The sequence below is a fragment of the Fomitiporia mediterranea genome (assembly GCF_000271605.1).
Source record: "Fomitiporia mediterranea MF3/22 unplaced genomic scaffold FOMMEscaffold_18, whole genome shotgun sequence".
NCBI lineage: Eukaryota > Fungi > Basidiomycota > Agaricomycetes > Hymenochaetales > Hymenochaetaceae > Fomitiporia > Fomitiporia mediterranea.
This window is the reverse complement of record NW_006760403.1, coordinates 244048-262681: the sequence shown is the minus strand read 5'-3', so window position 1 is coordinate 262681 and position 18634 is coordinate 244048. Positions and strand designations below refer to the sequence as shown.

The following is an 18634-nucleotide window of genomic DNA, read 5'->3' as shown; positions in this document are numbered from 1 at the left end:
AAGCTTACTTGCTCTAAAACATGTTTTAGTTTAATAAAAACTTTGTATATTTCTTACATTTATATACAATCATTATAATTACATTACAAGTAAAATACAAGTAGTATTTTAGAATGTAATGCTTATGAAATCATTTCATTAGATTACTTTTGCTATTATTAAATACATTTGTTGCGACTTTTTCGTGATGATACTCACGCATTTTAGTTGTCTACTAGCAGCCTCACGAAAGTTGCATCATGTCTTTTATATTGCAGGAGACTTAAGCAGCTGATTGCCCCAGGTTTAGACGAGTTCTTTGTCCACGTTTACCCTTGAACGCATGCACACCGTAGCTGTCACTCACTTCTGCAGTAATGTCGCTCTTGTGATCATACAATTATAGATGAGCATGTATTTACCGGCTCGTTAACCCGTCTAGCGGCCCGCCCCTGTCGTAGTAATGACTTGGAAGCCTGGCCGCCGCTGCTGAGCTGTCTTGCTGCTTGAGCCTTACGAGACGGTCAAAGTGTCCCTCACCCTTCGAGAGTGCCACGAGCAACTGCAATAATCCTCTGCTAGTAAAAATGGCTCGTAATATTAATTTCATTATTATTATCGATATCTTGCTTGCTTTCGTGACCATATCGACTGCACTCTCTCCGAAATTCTCGGACTGTCAACTTCAAAAATCGGATGACGTTTCTCCTCTAACTGGTTGTCCATCCGGTACTCTATTCGTCTCTCCGACAGATTCGCGAGCGAATTTCACTAGTGTGCAGACCGCGATCTTGTCCTTGTACGCTCAATTTGTGCAACTTTTCATCAATGTCTTGTACTGAATGGGCTTCCGCTCAGACCCGAAGAGGGACAGGCCACCATCCTCATTGGCGCTGGGGAATACCATGAGACGGTAAATATAACTAGGAGCGGTCCCTTGACACTACTTGTGAGCCTGACCCCATCGCTACTTTTCATGATCTGAATCGAAATACCAGGGTAAACTAAACTCAAGTGCTCTCTCTCCTTCTTCAAATGCTTCTACACGCAATCTGGTTCACATCTGGAACAATATTTTCGTGCAAAACGGGATAGACGATGCACAATCTGCAGTCCTACTTGTCGCGCCTTCATTCAATGCGTCGCTGATTGGCGCAGGACCAACTGGTGCACCACTCCAGCCGCTTTTCGGGAACACAGATTTTAAGGCATATAATATCGATTTTGAGAACCGAGCTGTATGTACTCATGCTAAATGATACAAATACTCGATCATTGATTAATACTGAATGATATATGGATGTACGCTTTTACCCGCTACAGGCAAATTTCGCGATATCCCAGGCACTCGTCACGGACATCTCTTATGCGAATGCCTCATTCTACGGATGCACGTTCTCAAGCTTCCAAGATACTTGGTATACAGGTCGGAATGCAAGTACCTATGTTGTCGATAGCATCATCTTCGGACAAACGGATTGTACGTCTTATTCATTATACATATAAAGGAGTATCCGTTAAAATCACACCAGATCTATTCGGTTTCGGAACTGCGTACATCAATTTCAATTTAACGACTCTATCAACAATTCGCCGAATTCTCATTTCTTTTCTCTAGGTGGTTTGAGAATGTCACTCTCGCAAATAGAGCTTGCGGTGGAGGCATCACTGCATGGAAAGGCACCAACCTAACTGACGCTCCCGGAAACCGATACGGCGCATATATCAACAATTCAAGAATTATCCGCGTAAGTACCTGTATCCATAACTCGGAATTCCATTTCGTGCCCTTCTGAATAGGTGAACGTATAGTCTCCAGATGCGAATGCAACACTCGACATCACTGGAAAATGTTTTCTCGGTGTGTAGTACTCATTTCATTTCATTTCACTTCATCTTGCTAAACAATGAACTAAACGCTTGAATAAATATCTCCGCATGCAGGCCGGCCGTGGAACGATCTTGCAACAACAGTATACCTCCGTACATTCATGGATGACACAATCCAGCCCGCTGGCTGGACTCCTTTTGATGCCGCCAGGCGAGTACGCTGTCAAAACATACATGACAAAACCTGAGTGATTTCTCGAAGACCTACGATCATGAATACGACTTTCTATGCCGAGTTTGACAACTTCGGTGAGATGGATCACCATCCATACTCTTCTCTATTTTGGGATGATTTTTAACCTCATTTGCAAAGGACCCGGAGCAAACACCTCGCAACGAGTCTCAGACCACATCCTCACCGCAGCAGAGGCCGCCAACTTCACTCTCGAAAAAGTGTTCCTTGAAGTGCCTCAGTGGATTGACTTTGATTACATCCACTGATATCCAATCATCTCTATCATTGCATCACATAACTTTGTTTTAGGGGCACAATAACCTCGTGGTGCCATGACATGTCATCCTGACGTATAATACAAATTGTATATACATTACGAGGAACTCTCATTCAATGGGGGGAGGGGGGATGCGAGAGCAAAGGAATGCAAGAAAGCAATGACGCAGGAAGGTATATGCAAATGCTAGACTGGCCACGGGAACATAGCAAGGTGCACAGTAAACCTTACATGCATTGAAGAAAATACTGTCTTTCACATGAAAAAAGGAAGAGAGAAGAGGTGAGCCTTCTAAGCGCGCATGCTTCTCCAAGCACTCTGGATTGCAATTCGTTTCGCCTGCAAAAAAAGTTGGGTATTCCATGTTATTCAAACGTCCCATACTTCGACGAAAGTAAAACTTGCCTGATCCAAAGTTATCGAATCCTCACGCAACTCCACTCGCTGGCGACCGCCGAGTAAATCGCCACGATCATCCTCTTCTTCATCTTCATCCGCAAATGACGCATTATTTCCATTGCGCATACCTCCGAAAGCCGCTTTGCCACCCGCGAGTGAGAAAGGCGACGATTGTACGGCGGTACCGAATACACTCGCATTAGCAGGTGCACTGAATGATCCGAAGTCCGATATAACTTTGCGTGGTGGTGACGTGCTGGTCCGTGGAGGAGAAGCGGGAGTAGACGTCGTTGATGACTTCAACTCGGATGAGCGGGCAGGTAGACGAGGAGTGTATGAATAGGCGGATTGAAGACGGGCTTGAAGGTATTTTTCCGTGAAACGGCTTCCTCGGACCTGTCACGGCTAAGTATAAGTCTACTGACACAAAAAAGAAGTCAACATACCTTCTTTAAGTGCGGCCGGGCTTCGCGAAGCGATGGCGTGTTCATAAAGACCTCCACATTATGTCGTGCTTCTTCACTCTCTCGGTAGATGCTTTCAATCACCACTTTCTTCGTACTCTCATTCCTTAGTAACAAGCGCTCATGCAGTTCGCGAGCTACGTCGTCAACGCTTTCGTTTGACCCTAGGATCCGCGACGCAACCGCCTGACCGACCTCTCGGATCAGCCGTTCCATATCAAGATTTTCCAGCACACTGCCAACAATGGCATGAGCTAGTAAATCTGCGGTTGTAAGCGGGAGCATAAGGCCAGATGTGATATTAGTCAACGCTTGGAAAAAGTCAGTGGCATACTGTATGAGTAAATGGGATGTTATTAGTCATGGTTCAGCGAGGCAAAAACGTGAAAAAAACGCTCACAGAATAGCCGCTTAATGCAGGCTCGCAAGCGACAAAGAACTACGTATATACCGCATTAACTCCAGCAAAAAGCAGTCAGGTTTTGTATAGCATGCTTACTAGCGTTATCCCACGGGAGGCCATTTCTCGTGCAATTAATATTGGGTCATGCCCGTCCGGTGAACCTTCGTCAAACCCTGTACCGAGTCAGTTGTTTCTAAATAGAATTTACTAGGACCACTGTGGCTCACCATCACCATATTCACCAATGCCGTGAGGCGGTGCATCCGCAATGAGCACAACCATCTTGCTGGCCTGGTCTCGCCAGTTCATCATTAACGCCTGATGCAATCCTGCGGTGACCGCCTCTGGTCCATCGCCACCACCAGTAGCATACAAGGATGATAACTCTTGGCGAACTTTTGAGATATCTGACGTGAAGCCGAAGTTCTTGTACACCCACGTGTGATCTTGCGGTGGATGATCACGGTAAGCTACGAGACCAACTCGAAGGTCCTCTGGCTCCTGTAGTTTGCCCGAGGTGAAGATGTGTGCGCAAATCTCTTCAATATTTCGCGTTGCTGACGAGATGTAACTTCCTTGACTTCCTGTACAATCTTGCACAAACACGAGATCACTGTGGATGAGGCTGGCGTTAACGGAAGCATATTCAACACCCAATGTCCAGAATATACCTACAGCATTTTACGATTAGGATCATAAGGTGTTCCTGGATGCTGCTGAGGAGGTGCAAAGGTGCTCGGAGCAGACTCAAACGACATTCCACTGTCTTCATCCATCTCGGGTCGGGTAATTCAGAGACAGACAAGTGTGGTTGACAGATCTGTATTCAAGACACGCGTATTTCTCCGTTTTACTGTTGCTGACTTGGCGATGTCGATGCGATGTGAGCAGTGCTTGAATCAATACAATCGATGATGATAGCTGAAATACAAGAAGGGCAGTGGGTGCAGTAAGGAGAGTGACTGCACGCCGTTTGCGAGTGGTCATTACGCCGCGAGTTAAATTTTCCCACGCCCTGTGGATCCGTGTTTTGAGGCGCGTGTTGAAATATTAATACAGTTATGACGTTTCACTTAGCCACTACAGCCCAGTAAAGGCCAGCTCAGGCGCTGTTGCTTCCGTTGAAATGTAGAATACGCCAACGTGCAAAATAGTAGGTAAATAATGTACCTCACACAACATGCTTGTCGCAGGGAACGTGTCACAACTCTCTTCGGCCGAAAATTGCTCCTATTCCTCCCCAGCTGCCCAGGATTCCGCTTGGTCTCAGAAACGTCCGATACACCATCATCAAGCCAGCAGTCAATCCACCCAACACAGCAGTCCACGTAATATACAAACGTACGCGAGCAGCAGGCGTCAACGCACGATCTTTGTATCCCGGTATTGATCGCAACCTGCTCGGCCGACATTACTAATGCAGTCGAATGTGGAGAACGTGTATGACACTTACGGGTTCAGAGCAATGTTGCACATTACGTGGAACACGTCAGCGAGTTGCCCGTCTTTTACGCTCACAGCTACTGGGACTTGCAAGTTCAGACGTCGACAATACACGTCAGGCTGCACTTCGTGTCGCTGTGAGAGTAATGTAATGATAAACTTGTGTTTTCGGCATGAAGAAAATGATCATAGTACCTGCTGTGCTAGGTCCAGATCTGATTTTGTTGCAACGAATAATGTCGGTATATGGTTCAAGCTATATTGTTGCTGTTCTATGTCAAAATACCTATCTCAAAAACCACGCACAAGCACTCACTCGTAAATTGCTAATGTAGGAGAAAGAATTTGTATCACTGGAATCGTAGACGTAAACAATTAGGTCTGCCATATCGGTCTTTTTGGACGATCGTAAGATCTCCGGCTCATATTTTGAACCAAATTCTTGGAGCTATGAAACAAGGGATGTGAAGATACAGAAATCCGGTAGATATTCAGACATACCACGAGGTACTTCTCCGACCCGTTTATATCGATAGAATTGACGACACTGAGCACCTTAGTTGTTGGCTGGTATACTTTAAGGTATGATTTCCCGACGAAGGCGCGCAACAGGGAAGTCTTGCCCGAACCAGCTGCTCCGCAGACATAGACCAAGAATACATTCCTAGTCATCTTGCCTTTCTTTCGGTCCTTTTTCCTGGGCTGCGTAACGAGCAGTGCACTCGTTTGGGGTGATTCCGGGTATCCAAGGTAAGCAAGATAGGCCAGAGTCGTCTTGTATTCTAGAAGTGTGGTCATACTAACTGAAGTGAGTCCAGAGAAGCAACTAGGGTTATGACACAAATGCAAACCTCCACTGGGCCAACCAGCCTTGAAGCGTTACTGCTCCGGCGTCTGATGCGATAGTGGTGTCGGGGAAATTCTGATTGGACCAAGGATTTCCTGGTGAGGTACTGAATAATTGGTCTAGCTCTGCCTTGTTGAGTGCCCCGTCCTGATCCTGGAGACAGTAATAAGCAATATTTATGATATGTTCCATCTTCTTTCATACCTTGTCGAAGAGCTCGAAAATGTCAGTAAAGAATTGGTAACCTCTTTGGCTCAGTTCGACGGAGCAATCTGAAGGAACATCGAGTCGTGGATGAAGGAAGTCCTCGTTCAGCTTCAAATCGCTCGCATAGCCGTGTGTCGTGAGGATCTTCCAAGTGGTTTCAGGTTGACCCTTCCACATGAAGGTCATGTTAAGATGAAGAAAGCCCTCTTCCGTCAGGCCATTATCTCGAACGCCATCTTCTTTCTCGGCTCCCACTTTATCAATTAGGCCCTGTAGCTCAGCATACTGTAGAGGGGTATCAAAGCATTTCATCTGAACGGAATAGATTTAGTAGACTCGATAAAGATTAAGAAGGAAGTTTGAGTTCACCTGGAAATCATTCAGCTCGGATGCGTCGAGCACTCCATCTTTATTTTTATCACTGAGTTTGAATATTCGTCTCAAGGCATTCGCGCAAGCAGGTTTAAAACACTAGAATGACAAGTTCACTTCATTAGAGTGCCAGAATATGTGTTGAGATAATCGGACTTACGTGCTGATGGGAATCGTAGAGTGGTGCAAGAGGATGAGTGACGGCCTTTTGAGCAAAATGGATAACCTCCAGGACATTGATTTGCGTCATTGCTGAGCATTCTAAACACGTCTCCACTTCCTAGCCAAGCTTATCCGGGCGCTGTTAGAACAATACGAAAGAAACGCGTACCTTGAACTCCTTCATTATTGGAGCAATCTCTTCTTCGAGAGCCTCATTTGTCACGACGCCGCTCCGTAAATCAATTTTGTTCCCAACAAGAATTACAGGGACCTGTAAGCAAAGTCGAGATTGAGTTTGTGCTGAAAAGAGGAAGAGCGGAGCAAACGCACATTAACGCCGAGCTGTCGAAAATAAGGTAGCCAGTAAGTGGGTATTCGGTCGAATGAATGGGGATTGTCGATGGCATAAACGACACAGATGACGTGAGCTTTCCGAATTTCTGATTCCAAATGGGCGCGATCCTGTGCTCCCGCTACGCAAACGCGGATGTCAGTTTGGTCAACGAAACGGTGGAGGTCGCGTGAGCTTACAGCCCGTGTCCACAATGTACATCGTCACATTCGCTGCGGTCACCTCTGGTGGAATAGTGATTTCTGGCACAACATGCTGGACCTAAACTCGCGTTAGAACATGTTTGAGTGTCAAATGGTCTCGAACGAACATGGGGCATAAAGGTTTCCTTGATTAACGAAGTGACGATGGTGCTCTTCCCAACGCTCTCTAAGGAATCATGTTAGAATGAAGGTCAATATGCAATGAGGAGAAGAGAGACTCACCGTCACCAACCAGGACCATTCGCACATCTCGCATTTATTTCCTTCTCCTTTTTCTTGCTTTTATCTAGTCGTTGAGGCGGTACCAAAGCAGAGAGCTTAAGAAGCGTTGTGCTGGTACGTGATGGCCCGGAACGGAAGACGCGTTGTTGAGCGGCTAATGCCACGTGCGTATTACGTTTTATTTACAATCACAGAATGATGATTGACGCGTTTTGACTCGACGCGTTATTCTTGACCAGTCCTCTCAGTCTTTCTCTTTCTCCACCACCATTACCGCCTTGTTGCGAGGGCTTTGCTTGCTGCAGGAGCCTATGATGCTGCTGTACGCGTGAGGTGACCCGGTCCCTCGGACCCCCTCCTCAAGCTGTTTCACTACACTGTGTTCAATCTCCAGGCACCAGTCCATTTGCCAAATTCTAATTTAGGATATCCATATTATTCTCGACGCGTACCCCGACCTGCCAGACTTCGCTTCGACGCTCATACGAAATCATGGGTGGAAACGAAGACGCTCAGAATCTAGAAATACAGGCACTAAAATCCATCTATCCCGATGTTTTCTTTGACGATGTTTCTCCAAAAGCTTGGAAGGTATATGGTCTGGTATTCCCATTTCCTGTATTGATTATTGAAATTATTCCAGGGTGCCGCCAGGCTTCCCGAATTCAGTATCCGAGTGGACAAAGAGGAAGGCTCCGACGTATACGTTGTACTCAATGTCAAGTTTCCTAAGGCGTATCCGACAAAAGCGATCCCGATTCTATCCATACCTCAATCCAAAGGGCTCACACCAGCTCAAGTCAACAAACTTTTGGGAGCGATACACGCAGAAGCACAGAGATGCCTTGGCTCCGAAGCCGTATTTGCAGTGCGTCTCTTTGTTAATCTATTGGCTTTCTCTGAATATCCGACCGCCTTTCAGGTAATCGAGGTTGCACAAGAATGGATGAGAAAGGCATTCGACAAGCCCGAAGGACCCAAGAAAGAGCGGAGTGGCTTATCGCTTGCGATAGAAATGCAAAACCGCGCTCTCGAAGAGGAAAAGGTTTGTTGTTCTTAGTTCCTATCTACCTTTCTAACCATCACCATCAGGCTTTGCGTGAGAAAGAAGAGCTGCTTGCCAGGGAAGAAGAAGAGAAACAATCTCAGGCTGATGAACAGCTGCTCCAACAAATCGAGAAAGACGCTTTACGCAAAGAAGAGATGCGGAGAGAAGAGAGAGAACGGCAGAAAGCAAGACGCCGTGCGTTTTCAGATGCGACAGAGAAGCCTCTGGTCGAGACCTCTATTGAGTCATTTGATTCTGAAATTGAAATTTCTGGCGTCCGTTTTGATACTGTTCGACTGTATCATGGCCGTCAAGGTCCGTGTGTCTTTCCTCCTTTAAGCTCGAGATCACTTAATCCTGTCAGCAGAGTGCCTTGGTACAACATATGATGCAGAGCCTGTCTGCGATGAGCCTCATCCTGCTATCACTCTTGAGCTCCACGTGATTGTATTCGAGTCGAGTTACTATAAAACTCATCCAGGTAATCTATATTCGTTCGGTTTGAATATTTTCCATTTCCGAGGATCTCACATTTTTGCATAGGAAGGAAGAAAATTGACCAGGTAGAGAACGAAGCAAGGCGCCTCACGAGGTTGGCAAGCTACGACCATGTTCAGCGTGTCCTTGCAGTACAATCGAACGGAACTCGAACAAGTCAACCTACACGGATATCAATTCTCGTGGAAAAGAAGCCGTCGCTTACGCTGAAAGACGTTCTTCTAGAATGTGATGGCCTTCGGGAAGAACGTATAACGGTAATTTAATTCATTAACAAAGCTCGATCTAGTGGCTAACAACAGATACTAGTCGTACTTAATGCAAATTTGCACGGGACTGCGTACGATACATGATGCCGGTCTTATTCATCGCGGTAATTTGAACTATCTATTTCTCTTGGTAGGGAGACAAGCTGAACATTTATCACCTGCTCAGCTATTTGTCCATCTAGTGTTGGGCTTGTCGATCACTCATCTGGATCAAAAATAATAAAGTTGACCCGCGTGTCGTTGTACGCGAAGCTTCACGACTTACATATGTCAGAGCCTTTCGGTGCAAATATTTCGGCGGATCTTTCTGAACCTCCCTTCCCTGATGAATGGTTGGACACTTCTTCACTCTCGCTTTGTAATTGCGGAAGCTTACCAGACTACGATAGGCTATTCCGAGAGACAATTGAATCCCCCTTGCTGTACACGCGTTGCCGTGACATACACTCAACTGCTGTCTTAGTACTCCAGATGGCAATGGGGCTGGACGTTCCGCACAGATACCCCAACCCAAGTCTCGCACTATTAGACTGTAAAGCATTTCACTCGGTTATACGTTTCTGCGCTGATTGCATATTGTTCCAGCTGGGTTGTCTGATAAGTTGAACCGGATAGTGGGCGACATGTTTAAGTTAGGCAAGAAGTCTAATGCCCTCCCTACCGCGATCGATATTATGGAACGGCTTGACCAGCGCCCTGCTAAGTCGCCCTCTAAGTCGATTACCATAGCGCCTAGTACTAGTCCCATGCAACGCACCGGTATGCTTGAATACAGACTCAGACTCAACCCTTCGTTTATCATTTTGTCCACAGATCTGAAAACTCCGGTGGCACGCATTGTTTTCCCTAATAACTCGCCTCAGAATAGCTACTTCGCGGGTCCGGAAGGAACGAGAAAAGCAAGCCGTTGGCGAGAAGATTGGCAACAGTTGGAGGTCCTTGTGCGCGTCATTCTCGAACTTTTTTTGTATGTCCTGTATGCTAACCACTCACTTCCGACAGGGAAAGGGAGGCTTCGGCCAAGTTGTGAAGGCTAAAAATCTCATGGATGGTGCCACTTATGCGGGTAAGCAATGAACTCTGGACCTTCACTCGAAACGGAAGACACCTGATAAACAAACAACAAAAGTCAAGAAGATTAAACTGAAAGCTTACCAACCGGACAATAAGATTTACCGCGAGGTAAATGCCTTAAGCCGTCTGAACCACCGTTTCATTGTGAGGTACTATACGACGTGGCTCGAGGAATCAGAGCCGACATCCAGCACCACATCGTCGGATTCAGGGCAGGGTTCTGATGATGCGGACGACCAGACAGCTGGTGCATTGTCTTCAGAGAGTAATGGCAGGACGACTACTGGAAACAACACTCCTGACAGCCAGATCTTCAGAGATCCTACAACCATTGATTTAGACGAATTGATGAATAGCGAAGAGGCACAGACGTCATCGTTCCCTAGCATACACTTTACTTCTGGAGATGTCGCCGAGGACAGCAGTGATGAAGAAGAATCTGCCTCGTTGCAACTGGTCGAAAGGAGTGACAGAGTTCGTGCGGCTCCTATGACGGTCAGGACACTATATATCCAGATGGTAAAAGCAATGCTTTGATTTGAAATCACTGTCACTAATTCTCTCGCCTGTAGGAATACGTTCCGCGTCAGACTTTGAAAGAGGTAAGTTAGGGTTTAAATACTAACGTGGCCGCCTATTGACACACTACGTACTAGCTTGTTGCAGAGAGAATCTCAGAAGATGAAGCATGGCGTTTGTTCCTGCAAATAGTTGATGCATTAGTGCATATGGCAAGCCTCGGAATCGTATGTCATGTAAATCTTGTCTTCGAATTATCATTGAGATTTTTCCAGTTGCACCGGGACATCAAGTTGACGAACATCTTCATTGGTCAGTGTGTACACTCTACAGCATCTTGAGGGAGGTGCTGACGGTATTCGCGTTAGATTCAAGTGGAAATTGCAAAGTCGGAGATTTTGGCCTTGCAACGTCCAGTCTTGCTGCAGTCGATCCTTCGGAGCTGTCACCTATGCCTGGGGTGAAGTTTTCAGGGGATATGACGTTAGACGTTGGTACTCGTCTGTATATTGCTCCAGAGATACTTTCAAAGCGAGGTGGATCACGAGATAAGGATCATAGCAAGATGGACCTGTACAGCCTTGGCGTAAGCTTGCTTAGATGGATCCGCTTTTGATACTTGCTGACTGGTGATTAGATCGTATTCTTCGAGATGAACTACTTCTTCAGTACGGACTCTGAGAGAATTGCCGTTATCGAGAAGATGCGCCATCCCGACATCCATTTTCCGACTGATTGGGATCTTGAACGGAGCAAGCAGAAAGAAGGTGCACTTCATATTTCCGTTGTTCATTAGGCACCATGATTCATTATTACTTTGCAGTCATTCAATGGTTATTGCAGCATGAACCAGCACGCCGTCCTACAGCCATTCAGCTCTCTCAGAGTCCATTGTTGCCACCAAGAGTAGAGGATGAGTACTTCAAGGCCGCGCTGGGCGTCATGAGTGAGTTATTAGTCGAGTGCATAGTTTTCGCAGGAACTTAATCAGTATGCAGCAAGCGATAACAACCAGTACTTACCGGCTGTTCTGGCGTCCTTGTTCTCACGCAAGCCGCGTCCAACTGGAGAGTTCCTGTACGACTATAATTTCCCAGAGACGGCCATTCTACGTGACGCAGTTATCGAACATCTGAAGAGCCTATTCCGTCTTCACGGTGCTCGCGACGTGGACGTACCTCTCCTCATGCCATTAACCGATAGGCATCTCGAGACTACGCGTCAAGTGCTGTTACTCGATACTCACGGTGATATCGTCGCCCTGCCTTCGAATACTCTTCTGCCTTTTGCCAGGTTAGCTGCTAGGCATAAGACGACGCGAATAAAGCGATACCATATTGGTGATATGTATCGCGTTGGTGCTGCACTTGCCCATCCTACAGTTTCTTCCGCGGCTATCTTCGACGTCATCACGCCTGATATCTCTACAGGCCTTCAAGCGGCATCTGCAGAAATGATCACCTTAATGGACGAATGTCTGTGTACATTCCCAAACCTTGCGAAGACATACCAGATCCATGTCTCGCATTCCAAGAGTACGTTTCAGATTTTTTTCACGGAGGTTTCATACGCTGAGGATCATCTATACTCACAGTCTCGGAGATCGTTCTCGGCCGCTTGCCTGAGAAACTGCGCGAAAGCATTGTGGACGTTCTTCAGGAATTCGAAGCCACTCCAGCTCAAAAGCGAGCATCTTTGCAACGCAAGGGGCTCTCAAAGATTCAGATCGACGAGCTAGAGTGGCTCTATGAAGACTGTGGGTAGATTCATCCAATAGATCCGCCTAGGGAATGTCTAAATAGGATGCAGATGAGGACGTCAATGTACCCTTACTGCGTTTGGAAAAGAGCTCGTCACCACTCGCGGCTATGCTGAAGCCCTATCTATTTGAAACCTCGAAAGCGGTTGCGCTTGCCATGTCATCGGGATTGTACAATACCGTTCGAGTGCAACCACTCATGGTAGGACGACGTCATGACTACTATAAGAATGGAGTGTGCCTTGAGGTAGTCAACCTCGAGAAACGCATCGACATTCTTGCAGTTGGCGGGCGGTAAGTGTACCATGCCTCGCTCTGACATATCTGCTTATTTTCGAGTCCTTTACAGGTACGATCATATTATTTCACAATTCTACGCGCCCTCGGTCAAAACAAAACGAGAGCCATTTGTCGCAGTTGGTGTGCAAATTGCGCTTGAACGCATCACTTCGGCCATTGCTGCCTTTCAGAGGAATTTCTTGAAGAATAACCAACGCTCCTACGATTACTGGCACGCAAGACGCTGCGACGTGTACATCGTTTCGTTCCAACCAGGATATATGGCGATGCGCTATGAGCTCGCCGCACTCCTTTGGAGGAACGGTATTAGAGCAGATTTGATGTACGAAACTGGAGTGTCTGATACCGACATGGAGGGACTAGCGGATCGGTGTTACAATGAGGGTATACTGTAAGTCAGACCGTTGCACAGATTGGGCTTTCCTTAATTGAAAAAAAAATTAGGTTCACTCTCTACCCGAAGGTAAGGGCTGGTCAACGCGAACCTACTGAGTTCAAGGTGAAGAGCATCCTACGCGGCACAGAGTATGAATGTAATGTGGACCACATTCTCCGAATATTCCCGTATTTACAACCCTGCTATCAGTTTCCAAGCAGGATCTTATTCCATGGCTCCAACAACAGATCATTGAGCAGAAGAAGATAGACGCTGCTTCGTCAGGTGTAACACCGCTTTCTTCCGATATGTCGACGAGCCCGACAGCCACGAACATCAAGGAGAACCCTGCTAACGCGGACCTACAGCTTATTCTTCCTGGCGAGGGAACAAGCCTGAAGAAGCAGCGGAAGACTACGAAGCAACTGTTCTTCGATCGAGGTACGCGCATACAGCCATCTCGCATTGACTCTCTTCGCTAATGTCTTTTCTTATTAGCTTACGAAGGCCGCCTGCGACTCAAATCAGCCGTGCAATCAGGAGCCTTGCCTGCTCTAGCAATCGACGTGCCTCCTACCGTTTTCGACGCTCTCTCAAGGTCCGACACATGGATCGCTGACGACGACGCATGGCGAGCAATCCTCCCAGGCTTCCCAACTCAGCACATCTCTTACGCAAACCAAATTCGCGAAGCTGTCTCCCGGCGAAAGAGCGAAGGCGTCGACTTGCTCATGCTTTTCGCCGTCAAAGAGGAGAGAATGGCTTTACTAAATTTGAAAGGCGGCAGTTCGGATCATTAGTATGTGTCATGGTGTGTGAAATGGACGAATGGATTGGTTGATATATGGGAGAATCCTATTTATGTATTTTGGTTAAACTTTCCATGTACATATATGTTATTGCGATAAATAATGACAGATTAGAACATTTTTCTCTATGAAACTTTTTTTGATCGGGTGCGCGGTTATCCTGGAACAGATTATAAATACTTGCTCTGGCGCCCAAAAATTCAGTGTCAGGCACACCAAACCATAAATTATGTACGCGTCTGTTAGGGCTGTGTTGACAGAGGCACTTGAAAGCCAAATGATTTGCGTTTTTATGAAACCTTTCTCAACATTTTGACCTGCACTTATTACAGACAGGATGCTTAACACCTTGTCTAGCCTAAATACCAATCTCCACATTATTTGAACTTATGTCCATCTTTAGTGATGCTCAGACAATGATACTTGACTTAATTTCGATTTTGTCAAAAGGCGGTATCGGAAAAGTTTGCTCTGGCCCGTACTTTGTTTCTCTTTCCCCTGCTTTTGCTTTCCGGTAATTAAGCCTCTAATCAGCTCATATCAGAATACTTTTAATTATCTATTGATACAACGCTTCAAGACATTACATTACAAAACAATTTTTCACACAACACTCTGCAACAACTATGTAATATTACTCTAGGACAAGTCGAAGCCTGCACCAGAAGAAATAGCTTGGAGGAGCTTGGACTTCATTACTCGCTCGTCTTGGTATGCAGGTAGCTAAACATAGTTGTGTTATGTGTTATTGATCACTTCAGAGGAAGAAACCCACGAACCTTGAGGAGATTGACACATGTACTGGCTGTAGGAAGTCGGCTTTGGTCTTCGCTAGCACGACGGATGGAGAAAAGCGGTTGAAGTTCTTTGAATCCTCTATAAATATTTCAGAATTCCCGAATTAGTAATTGATAAAGAGGATAACGACCGAACAATTAAGACGTACAGAAGCGGTGGTCGACTACAGCTCGTCACAAATCGGAGAAGCATCCTACGCTGTTCCTGATCGAACGAGCTAACAACCTGGAAGAACGTCATCATGAGATGAAATTATTCCTGCTAGAGAAAGGAGGAAGAACCGACCCTCCAGAATGCTTCGATGACTGGATCATCATCCTTGAAGCCTCCGTAATTCGTGTTTTTCCGTAAGTCATCAAGGTCAATCGGTGCGTTTACGCCTCCAATCAGAATTTGTAGTTCCTGCTGGTTGAACATTCTTAAAGGAATAAATGATGTTAGTCACTCCAAAAAAGTGCGCAACAACAATACAGGGCACGTACCGAATCCACTTCGGGTCAATCATTTCTGAAAGTCCTTCAAAGAAAGCTTCACTCTGTGACCGAATCTTTTTTGACAAGTGGTAGTGGCACATTAGATAGATGTATGGTAAGCGATTCTCCTTCGTCACAGGTGTGTTGCTTCCATTAGGGATTAGTTCTCTTGTCTTTGCAGCACCGAATTCTGTTACCGGCATAATTGTGAGTACATCAAAATAAATATTTAGTGTGAAACCTACCCTCTTCACTCACTGCAAATGTCAGCGATAGGTCTTGCGGATTGTCGTCGTAGTTTTTTAAGAACAGAAGGCCTTGGTACAGCTCTGGGTCAAGTGAAGCGAGGTCATCCAAGTAGCTTTGTTTCCCTAACCACTGATGTCGAAATTAGTATAGCACTACATTTGTCCAATATCTAATGTTAAAACCAACCTTCGCAAGGAAGAATCCGGCAAAGGCAACGTCAACGAGAATACCTTCGTATAATGCCTTACCCAATATTCGCCCGATGAATCGGTACCACTCCAAGCTATGAGCTGTTTATCACAAAGTTAGCCATAAAGAATTTTGTGTAAGAGTACATATGCTACGTACGTTCTTTTGCGTACGAATGTGGATTCGGATACAGTTCATTCTGTTTTGTTGCCAGCCACAGCCCGCGGTCGGTGTCGAATACCTCTTTGCAAAGAGACGTGAAGAATTCCTTGAATACACCTCCACCATCTATCCCAGCTCTACAATACAACAGATGTCCGCAATTAGCGTTTGTCAAGTGAACCATGCAGGATGACGCTTACTCTGTATTCCCGAACTGATCAACAAATTGAATCTCAATGAGGCCCTTCAAGTTCATATTCGCGAGCTTATCAAAACCATCAGCAGCAACATTCCCTCGATGCACTACCACGCGTGCCCGGGAAGCCATGTGAGCACGCTCATAACGCGACGTACTTCCCGCAAATGCAATCATATCGGCCCTAACAAACGTGCGGAATATTTCCACGCGTGTCTCAAACGGGATCGCAAACGGAATGTTGTTTAATATACCCAGGCGTGGCGAGAGGTGCGTAAGGAGTCGTTTGTTCGTGGCACGTCCACCGCGATGAGAGAACGTATTACCAGAGGCAGAGAGTGTTTGGTCTTCGCTCCTGTTGAAAGCAACTCATTTAAAGTGTCAACGAATACAAGCGTTTCAGAGACTTACACCGCCGCTTCAATGAACGAATTGAGGTCAATCTGTGATGAGCACAGCCAATGATTTTGAGGCGTGAAAGGTCTTCTCGAGCTGCAGAAAGAATATATTAAAATCCCAGACATCACAGGCTAGCAGACTACTCACTCTCGGGCATGTATAGCCTGTAATAGCTTTGTCATCTTGTCTCGCACAATCTCCCAAGCAACGGGTGTCCCAGGCGCAGTTCCTTCAGAGACTGCTGACTCATTCCAGTACAACGTAAACGCAATGTTCATGAGCTGACGAGAGAACGACACAACCTCGTCAACAGTCAGTGGATTGCGATATACGGCTTTTGAAGTCGTAGAAGCAGCCGACATCCGTGAAGCAAAAAACTCGTCATCTCCCATCGTAAGCAGTGCTTGAGTATAAATATCCGTCAAGAACAAAAGCGGGAGCCAATCGTTCCCGTGTGTCGGATCAGTGAGTGTACGCACGTTATCGTCTCCTTCCTTGGCTAGAGGAGAGCCACGAACGTAACCGCGGTATAATTCTCGTACGAGTCCACCTCCTGCACTACCGAGGACGCTCGACAAAATATCCAGTCTCGAGGTAGGCCAGACGGTATACAATGCCATGAAGAATGCATATAGTGCCAGCCTTGTTGAGGGAAACGATACACTTGCAGCAATGAGTGCACAAACGTGCTCATGAGATCCTAATGTACTTAGTCGCGTCCGAGTCTTCGAGTCAACTTCGAGCATCTCTTTTGGTGGTTGCTTTGGTGCTGAAGAAGGACCAGCTGCTGGCTGCATCTCTTCATCGTCTGAATCTTCATCATGCGCCCAAGAGCTTTGTGCTGCATCCGAAGCGGGTGCTTCAAATGCATGAGCGGGCAAGCCCGAGAGAAGCGAGGAAAGGAGCTTCAAAAAGGTTTCTAATGGCTGCGCAGTTTTCAGAAACTTATATCGTGGAGGCATAAGTGCTGAGAGGTTCGCGAGCAAATGTAACCTGTCCTTCAGTGGCATTGCTGTGAGGCTTCCAATATTCGGATTAAGAAGGTGGATCTCATGAAGTGGAAGACGTGCAGAAAATGCCGAAAGTGATTGCAGGGGAAGTCTGTACAGAAGAAGTGGAATGGTGAGAATGTATCTTGCTGTCTCTGCGAAATATGTTGAATAGAGCTTGGAATCTCCGGAAGCCAGATTGAATGGTGCCGTGAACAAGGGGACGAGCAGCGGAAGCGCAGACGACGTCTTTCTCGCGTCTATATTCTGAGAAAAAATCAGTATTTTATGTCCCTCCGCAAATGGCAATGCGCTTACGATTCTTTCGACCGCATCTTTTAGAATGGGATAATAGTTATGTTGCGACAAGTAAAACATTATAGTACGGGATTGCGCGAGTGAAGGGTCTAGAAGTCCGTTGATTAAAGTGAGATGGGTATTTGCATATTGAGAACTGCATGGTGACATTTCAGATTCTAAGTGAGAGCTGGTGAAGGAGTAGGATGGCTCACCTCGAATCGCGTGAGACAGATCGTAGTAGCTGAACAGCAAGTTGGCAAACCAGCACGAGCCAGCTGCCTTGTTCAGGCCCAGATGCTAGCTCAGCTAGAGAGTGGACTCATAAGATAAGTACAGGCAGAGATGAAACTATTAATGCCTACCCTGCCCATCACTGACAATGTGCTCAGACCAAATACACAATCTTTCTTCATCATCTTTGAGCAATACGAGGCATCTCATCGCGTCGATGCTCGACGGATCTGAATCAAATCTGCTAGCTAACTCTGCTCTGACTCTCCTTCTTGTAACATGGCCTCGCCAAAGGGACTGAATAGTGATGGCCGCCTCTTCGCTGCGGCGTTGCTGTAGGCGCTCATTGCGTCCTGCCCTTGCGTTTTGAAGGACATCATCATGTGAAGCAACTGTGGAGGCACCACCGAGATTGATTAGCCTTTTCTGTCTGTCGTCGCCGTCGAAGAGAGGTTGCATCGTTGTGGTCGACGAAGGGACGATTTGTGGAATGTGCCGCTGGCTTACTGAGGCGCCATTGCATAGTACGCAAGCAGTGGCTGTGGCGCGTCGATCTATTACACATACATGCCTTCCATATTTGGTATCGCGATATTCCGGA

The 18634-nt window shown here is 46.4% G+C and overlaps 5 protein-coding genes across 5 annotated transcripts; 2 read left to right on the top strand and 3 right to left on the bottom strand.

The window, feature by feature from the left end:
* Positions 1–566: 566 nt before the first annotated feature.
* Positions 567–2310, top strand: FOMMEDRAFT_137258 (uncharacterized protein; the record flags this gene model as incomplete). The annotated part of the gene is made up of 10 exons (XM_007271668.1): positions 567–778; positions 838–928; positions 978–1217; positions 1303–1459; positions 1512–1533; positions 1598–1727; positions 1792–1840; positions 1924–2020; positions 2072–2118; positions 2183–2310. The coding sequence occupies 10 exons, from the start codon at positions 567–569 to the stop codon at positions 2308–2310; spliced, it is 1173 nt and encodes a 390-aa protein (XP_007271730.1).
* A 28-nt stretch (positions 2311–2338) lies between these two features.
* On the bottom strand, positions 2339–4525 carry FOMMEDRAFT_171279 (uncharacterized protein). The gene is made up of 7 exons (XM_007271667.1): positions 4263–4525; positions 3815–4200; positions 3684–3760; positions 3585–3623; positions 3167–3517; positions 2727–3116; positions 2339–2660 (listed from the first exon to the last, which is right to left on the bottom strand). Exons 1-7 carry the CDS (start codon positions 4361–4363, stop codon positions 2613–2615), a joined length of 1392 nt encoding a protein of 463 aa, XP_007271729.1. The 5' UTR covers positions 4364–4525; the 3' UTR covers positions 2339–2612.
* Positions 4526–4682: 157 nt separating this feature from the next.
* On the bottom strand, positions 4683–7473 carry FOMMEDRAFT_114623 (mitochondrial Rho GTPase). The gene is made up of 14 exons (XM_007271666.1): positions 7396–7473; positions 7281–7339; positions 7150–7231; positions 6949–7091; positions 6788–6889; positions 6617–6736; positions 6454–6555; positions 6082–6396; positions 5882–6030; positions 5532–5829; positions 5347–5478; positions 5226–5297; positions 5041–5165; positions 4683–4984 (listed from the first exon to the last, which is right to left on the bottom strand). Exons 1-14 carry the CDS (start codon positions 7427–7429, stop codon positions 4789–4791), a joined length of 1929 nt encoding a protein of 642 aa, XP_007271728.1. The 5' UTR covers positions 7430–7473; the 3' UTR covers positions 4683–4788.
* A 414-nt stretch (positions 7474–7887) lies between these two features.
* FOMMEDRAFT_143407 (uncharacterized protein) lies at positions 7888–14148 on the top strand (the record flags this gene model as incomplete). Its single annotated transcript, XM_007271665.1, has 25 exons — positions 7888–7986; positions 8039–8440; positions 8488–8758; positions 8811–8924; positions 8987–9198; positions 9251–9314; positions 9377–9542; positions 9600–9742; positions 9796–9969; positions 10024–10151; positions 10213–10276; positions 10340–10803; positions 10857–10886; positions 10941–11030; positions 11079–11115; positions 11172–11389; positions 11441–11570; positions 11627–11749; positions 11802–12338; positions 12398–12559; positions 12613–12856; positions 12912–13253; positions 13307–13395; positions 13449–13679; positions 13737–14148. The coding sequence occupies 25 exons, from the start codon at positions 7888–7890 to the stop codon at positions 14036–14038; spliced, it is 4836 nt and encodes a 1611-aa protein (XP_007271727.1). The 3' UTR covers positions 14039–14148.
* A 470-nt stretch (positions 14149–14618) lies between these two features.
* On the bottom strand, positions 14619–18492 carry FOMMEDRAFT_171276 (HECT-domain-containing protein; the record flags this gene model as incomplete). The annotated part of the gene is made up of 14 exons (XM_007271664.1): positions 14619–14770; positions 14827–14923; positions 14994–15070; positions 15131–15263; positions 15328–15508; positions 15564–15696; positions 15754–15857; positions 15916–16055; positions 16119–16469; positions 16526–16606; positions 16661–17769; positions 17821–17956; positions 18015–18108; positions 18165–18492. The coding sequence occupies 14 exons, from the start codon at positions 18490–18492 to the stop codon at positions 14687–14689; spliced, it is 3048 nt and encodes a 1015-aa protein (XP_007271726.1). The 3' UTR covers positions 14619–14686.
* Between the last annotated feature and the right edge of the window lie 142 nt (positions 18493–18634).

Excerpts from the sequence above, each read along its gene's own strand:
- FOMMEDRAFT_171279 (XM_007271667.1), bottom strand. The coding sequence starts at position 4,363 with ATGGATGAAGACAGTGGAATGTCGTTTGAGTCTGCTCCGAGCACCTTT. Across the intron at positions 3,624-3,683 it reads CCTCCCGTGGGATAACGCTA|TTCTTTGTCGCTTGCGAGCC; the intron begins GTAAGCATGCTA and ends GTATATACGTAG. Across the intron at positions 2,661-2,726 it reads ATTCGATAACTTTGGATCAG|GCGAAACGAATTGCAATCCA; the intron begins GCAAGTTTTACT and ends CTTTTTTTGCAG.
- FOMMEDRAFT_114623 (XM_007271666.1), bottom strand. The coding sequence starts at position 7,429 with ATGCGAGATGTGCGAATGGTCCTGGTTGGTGACG. Across the intron at positions 6,737-6,787 it reads CAATAATGAAGGAGTTCAAG|GAAGTGGAGACGTGTTTAGA; the intron begins GTACGCGTTTCT and ends AAGCTTGGCTAG. Across the intron at positions 6,397-6,453 it reads CCGAGCTGAATGATTTCCAG|ATGAAATGCTTTGATACCCC; the intron begins GTGAACTCAAAC and ends TATTCCGTTCAG.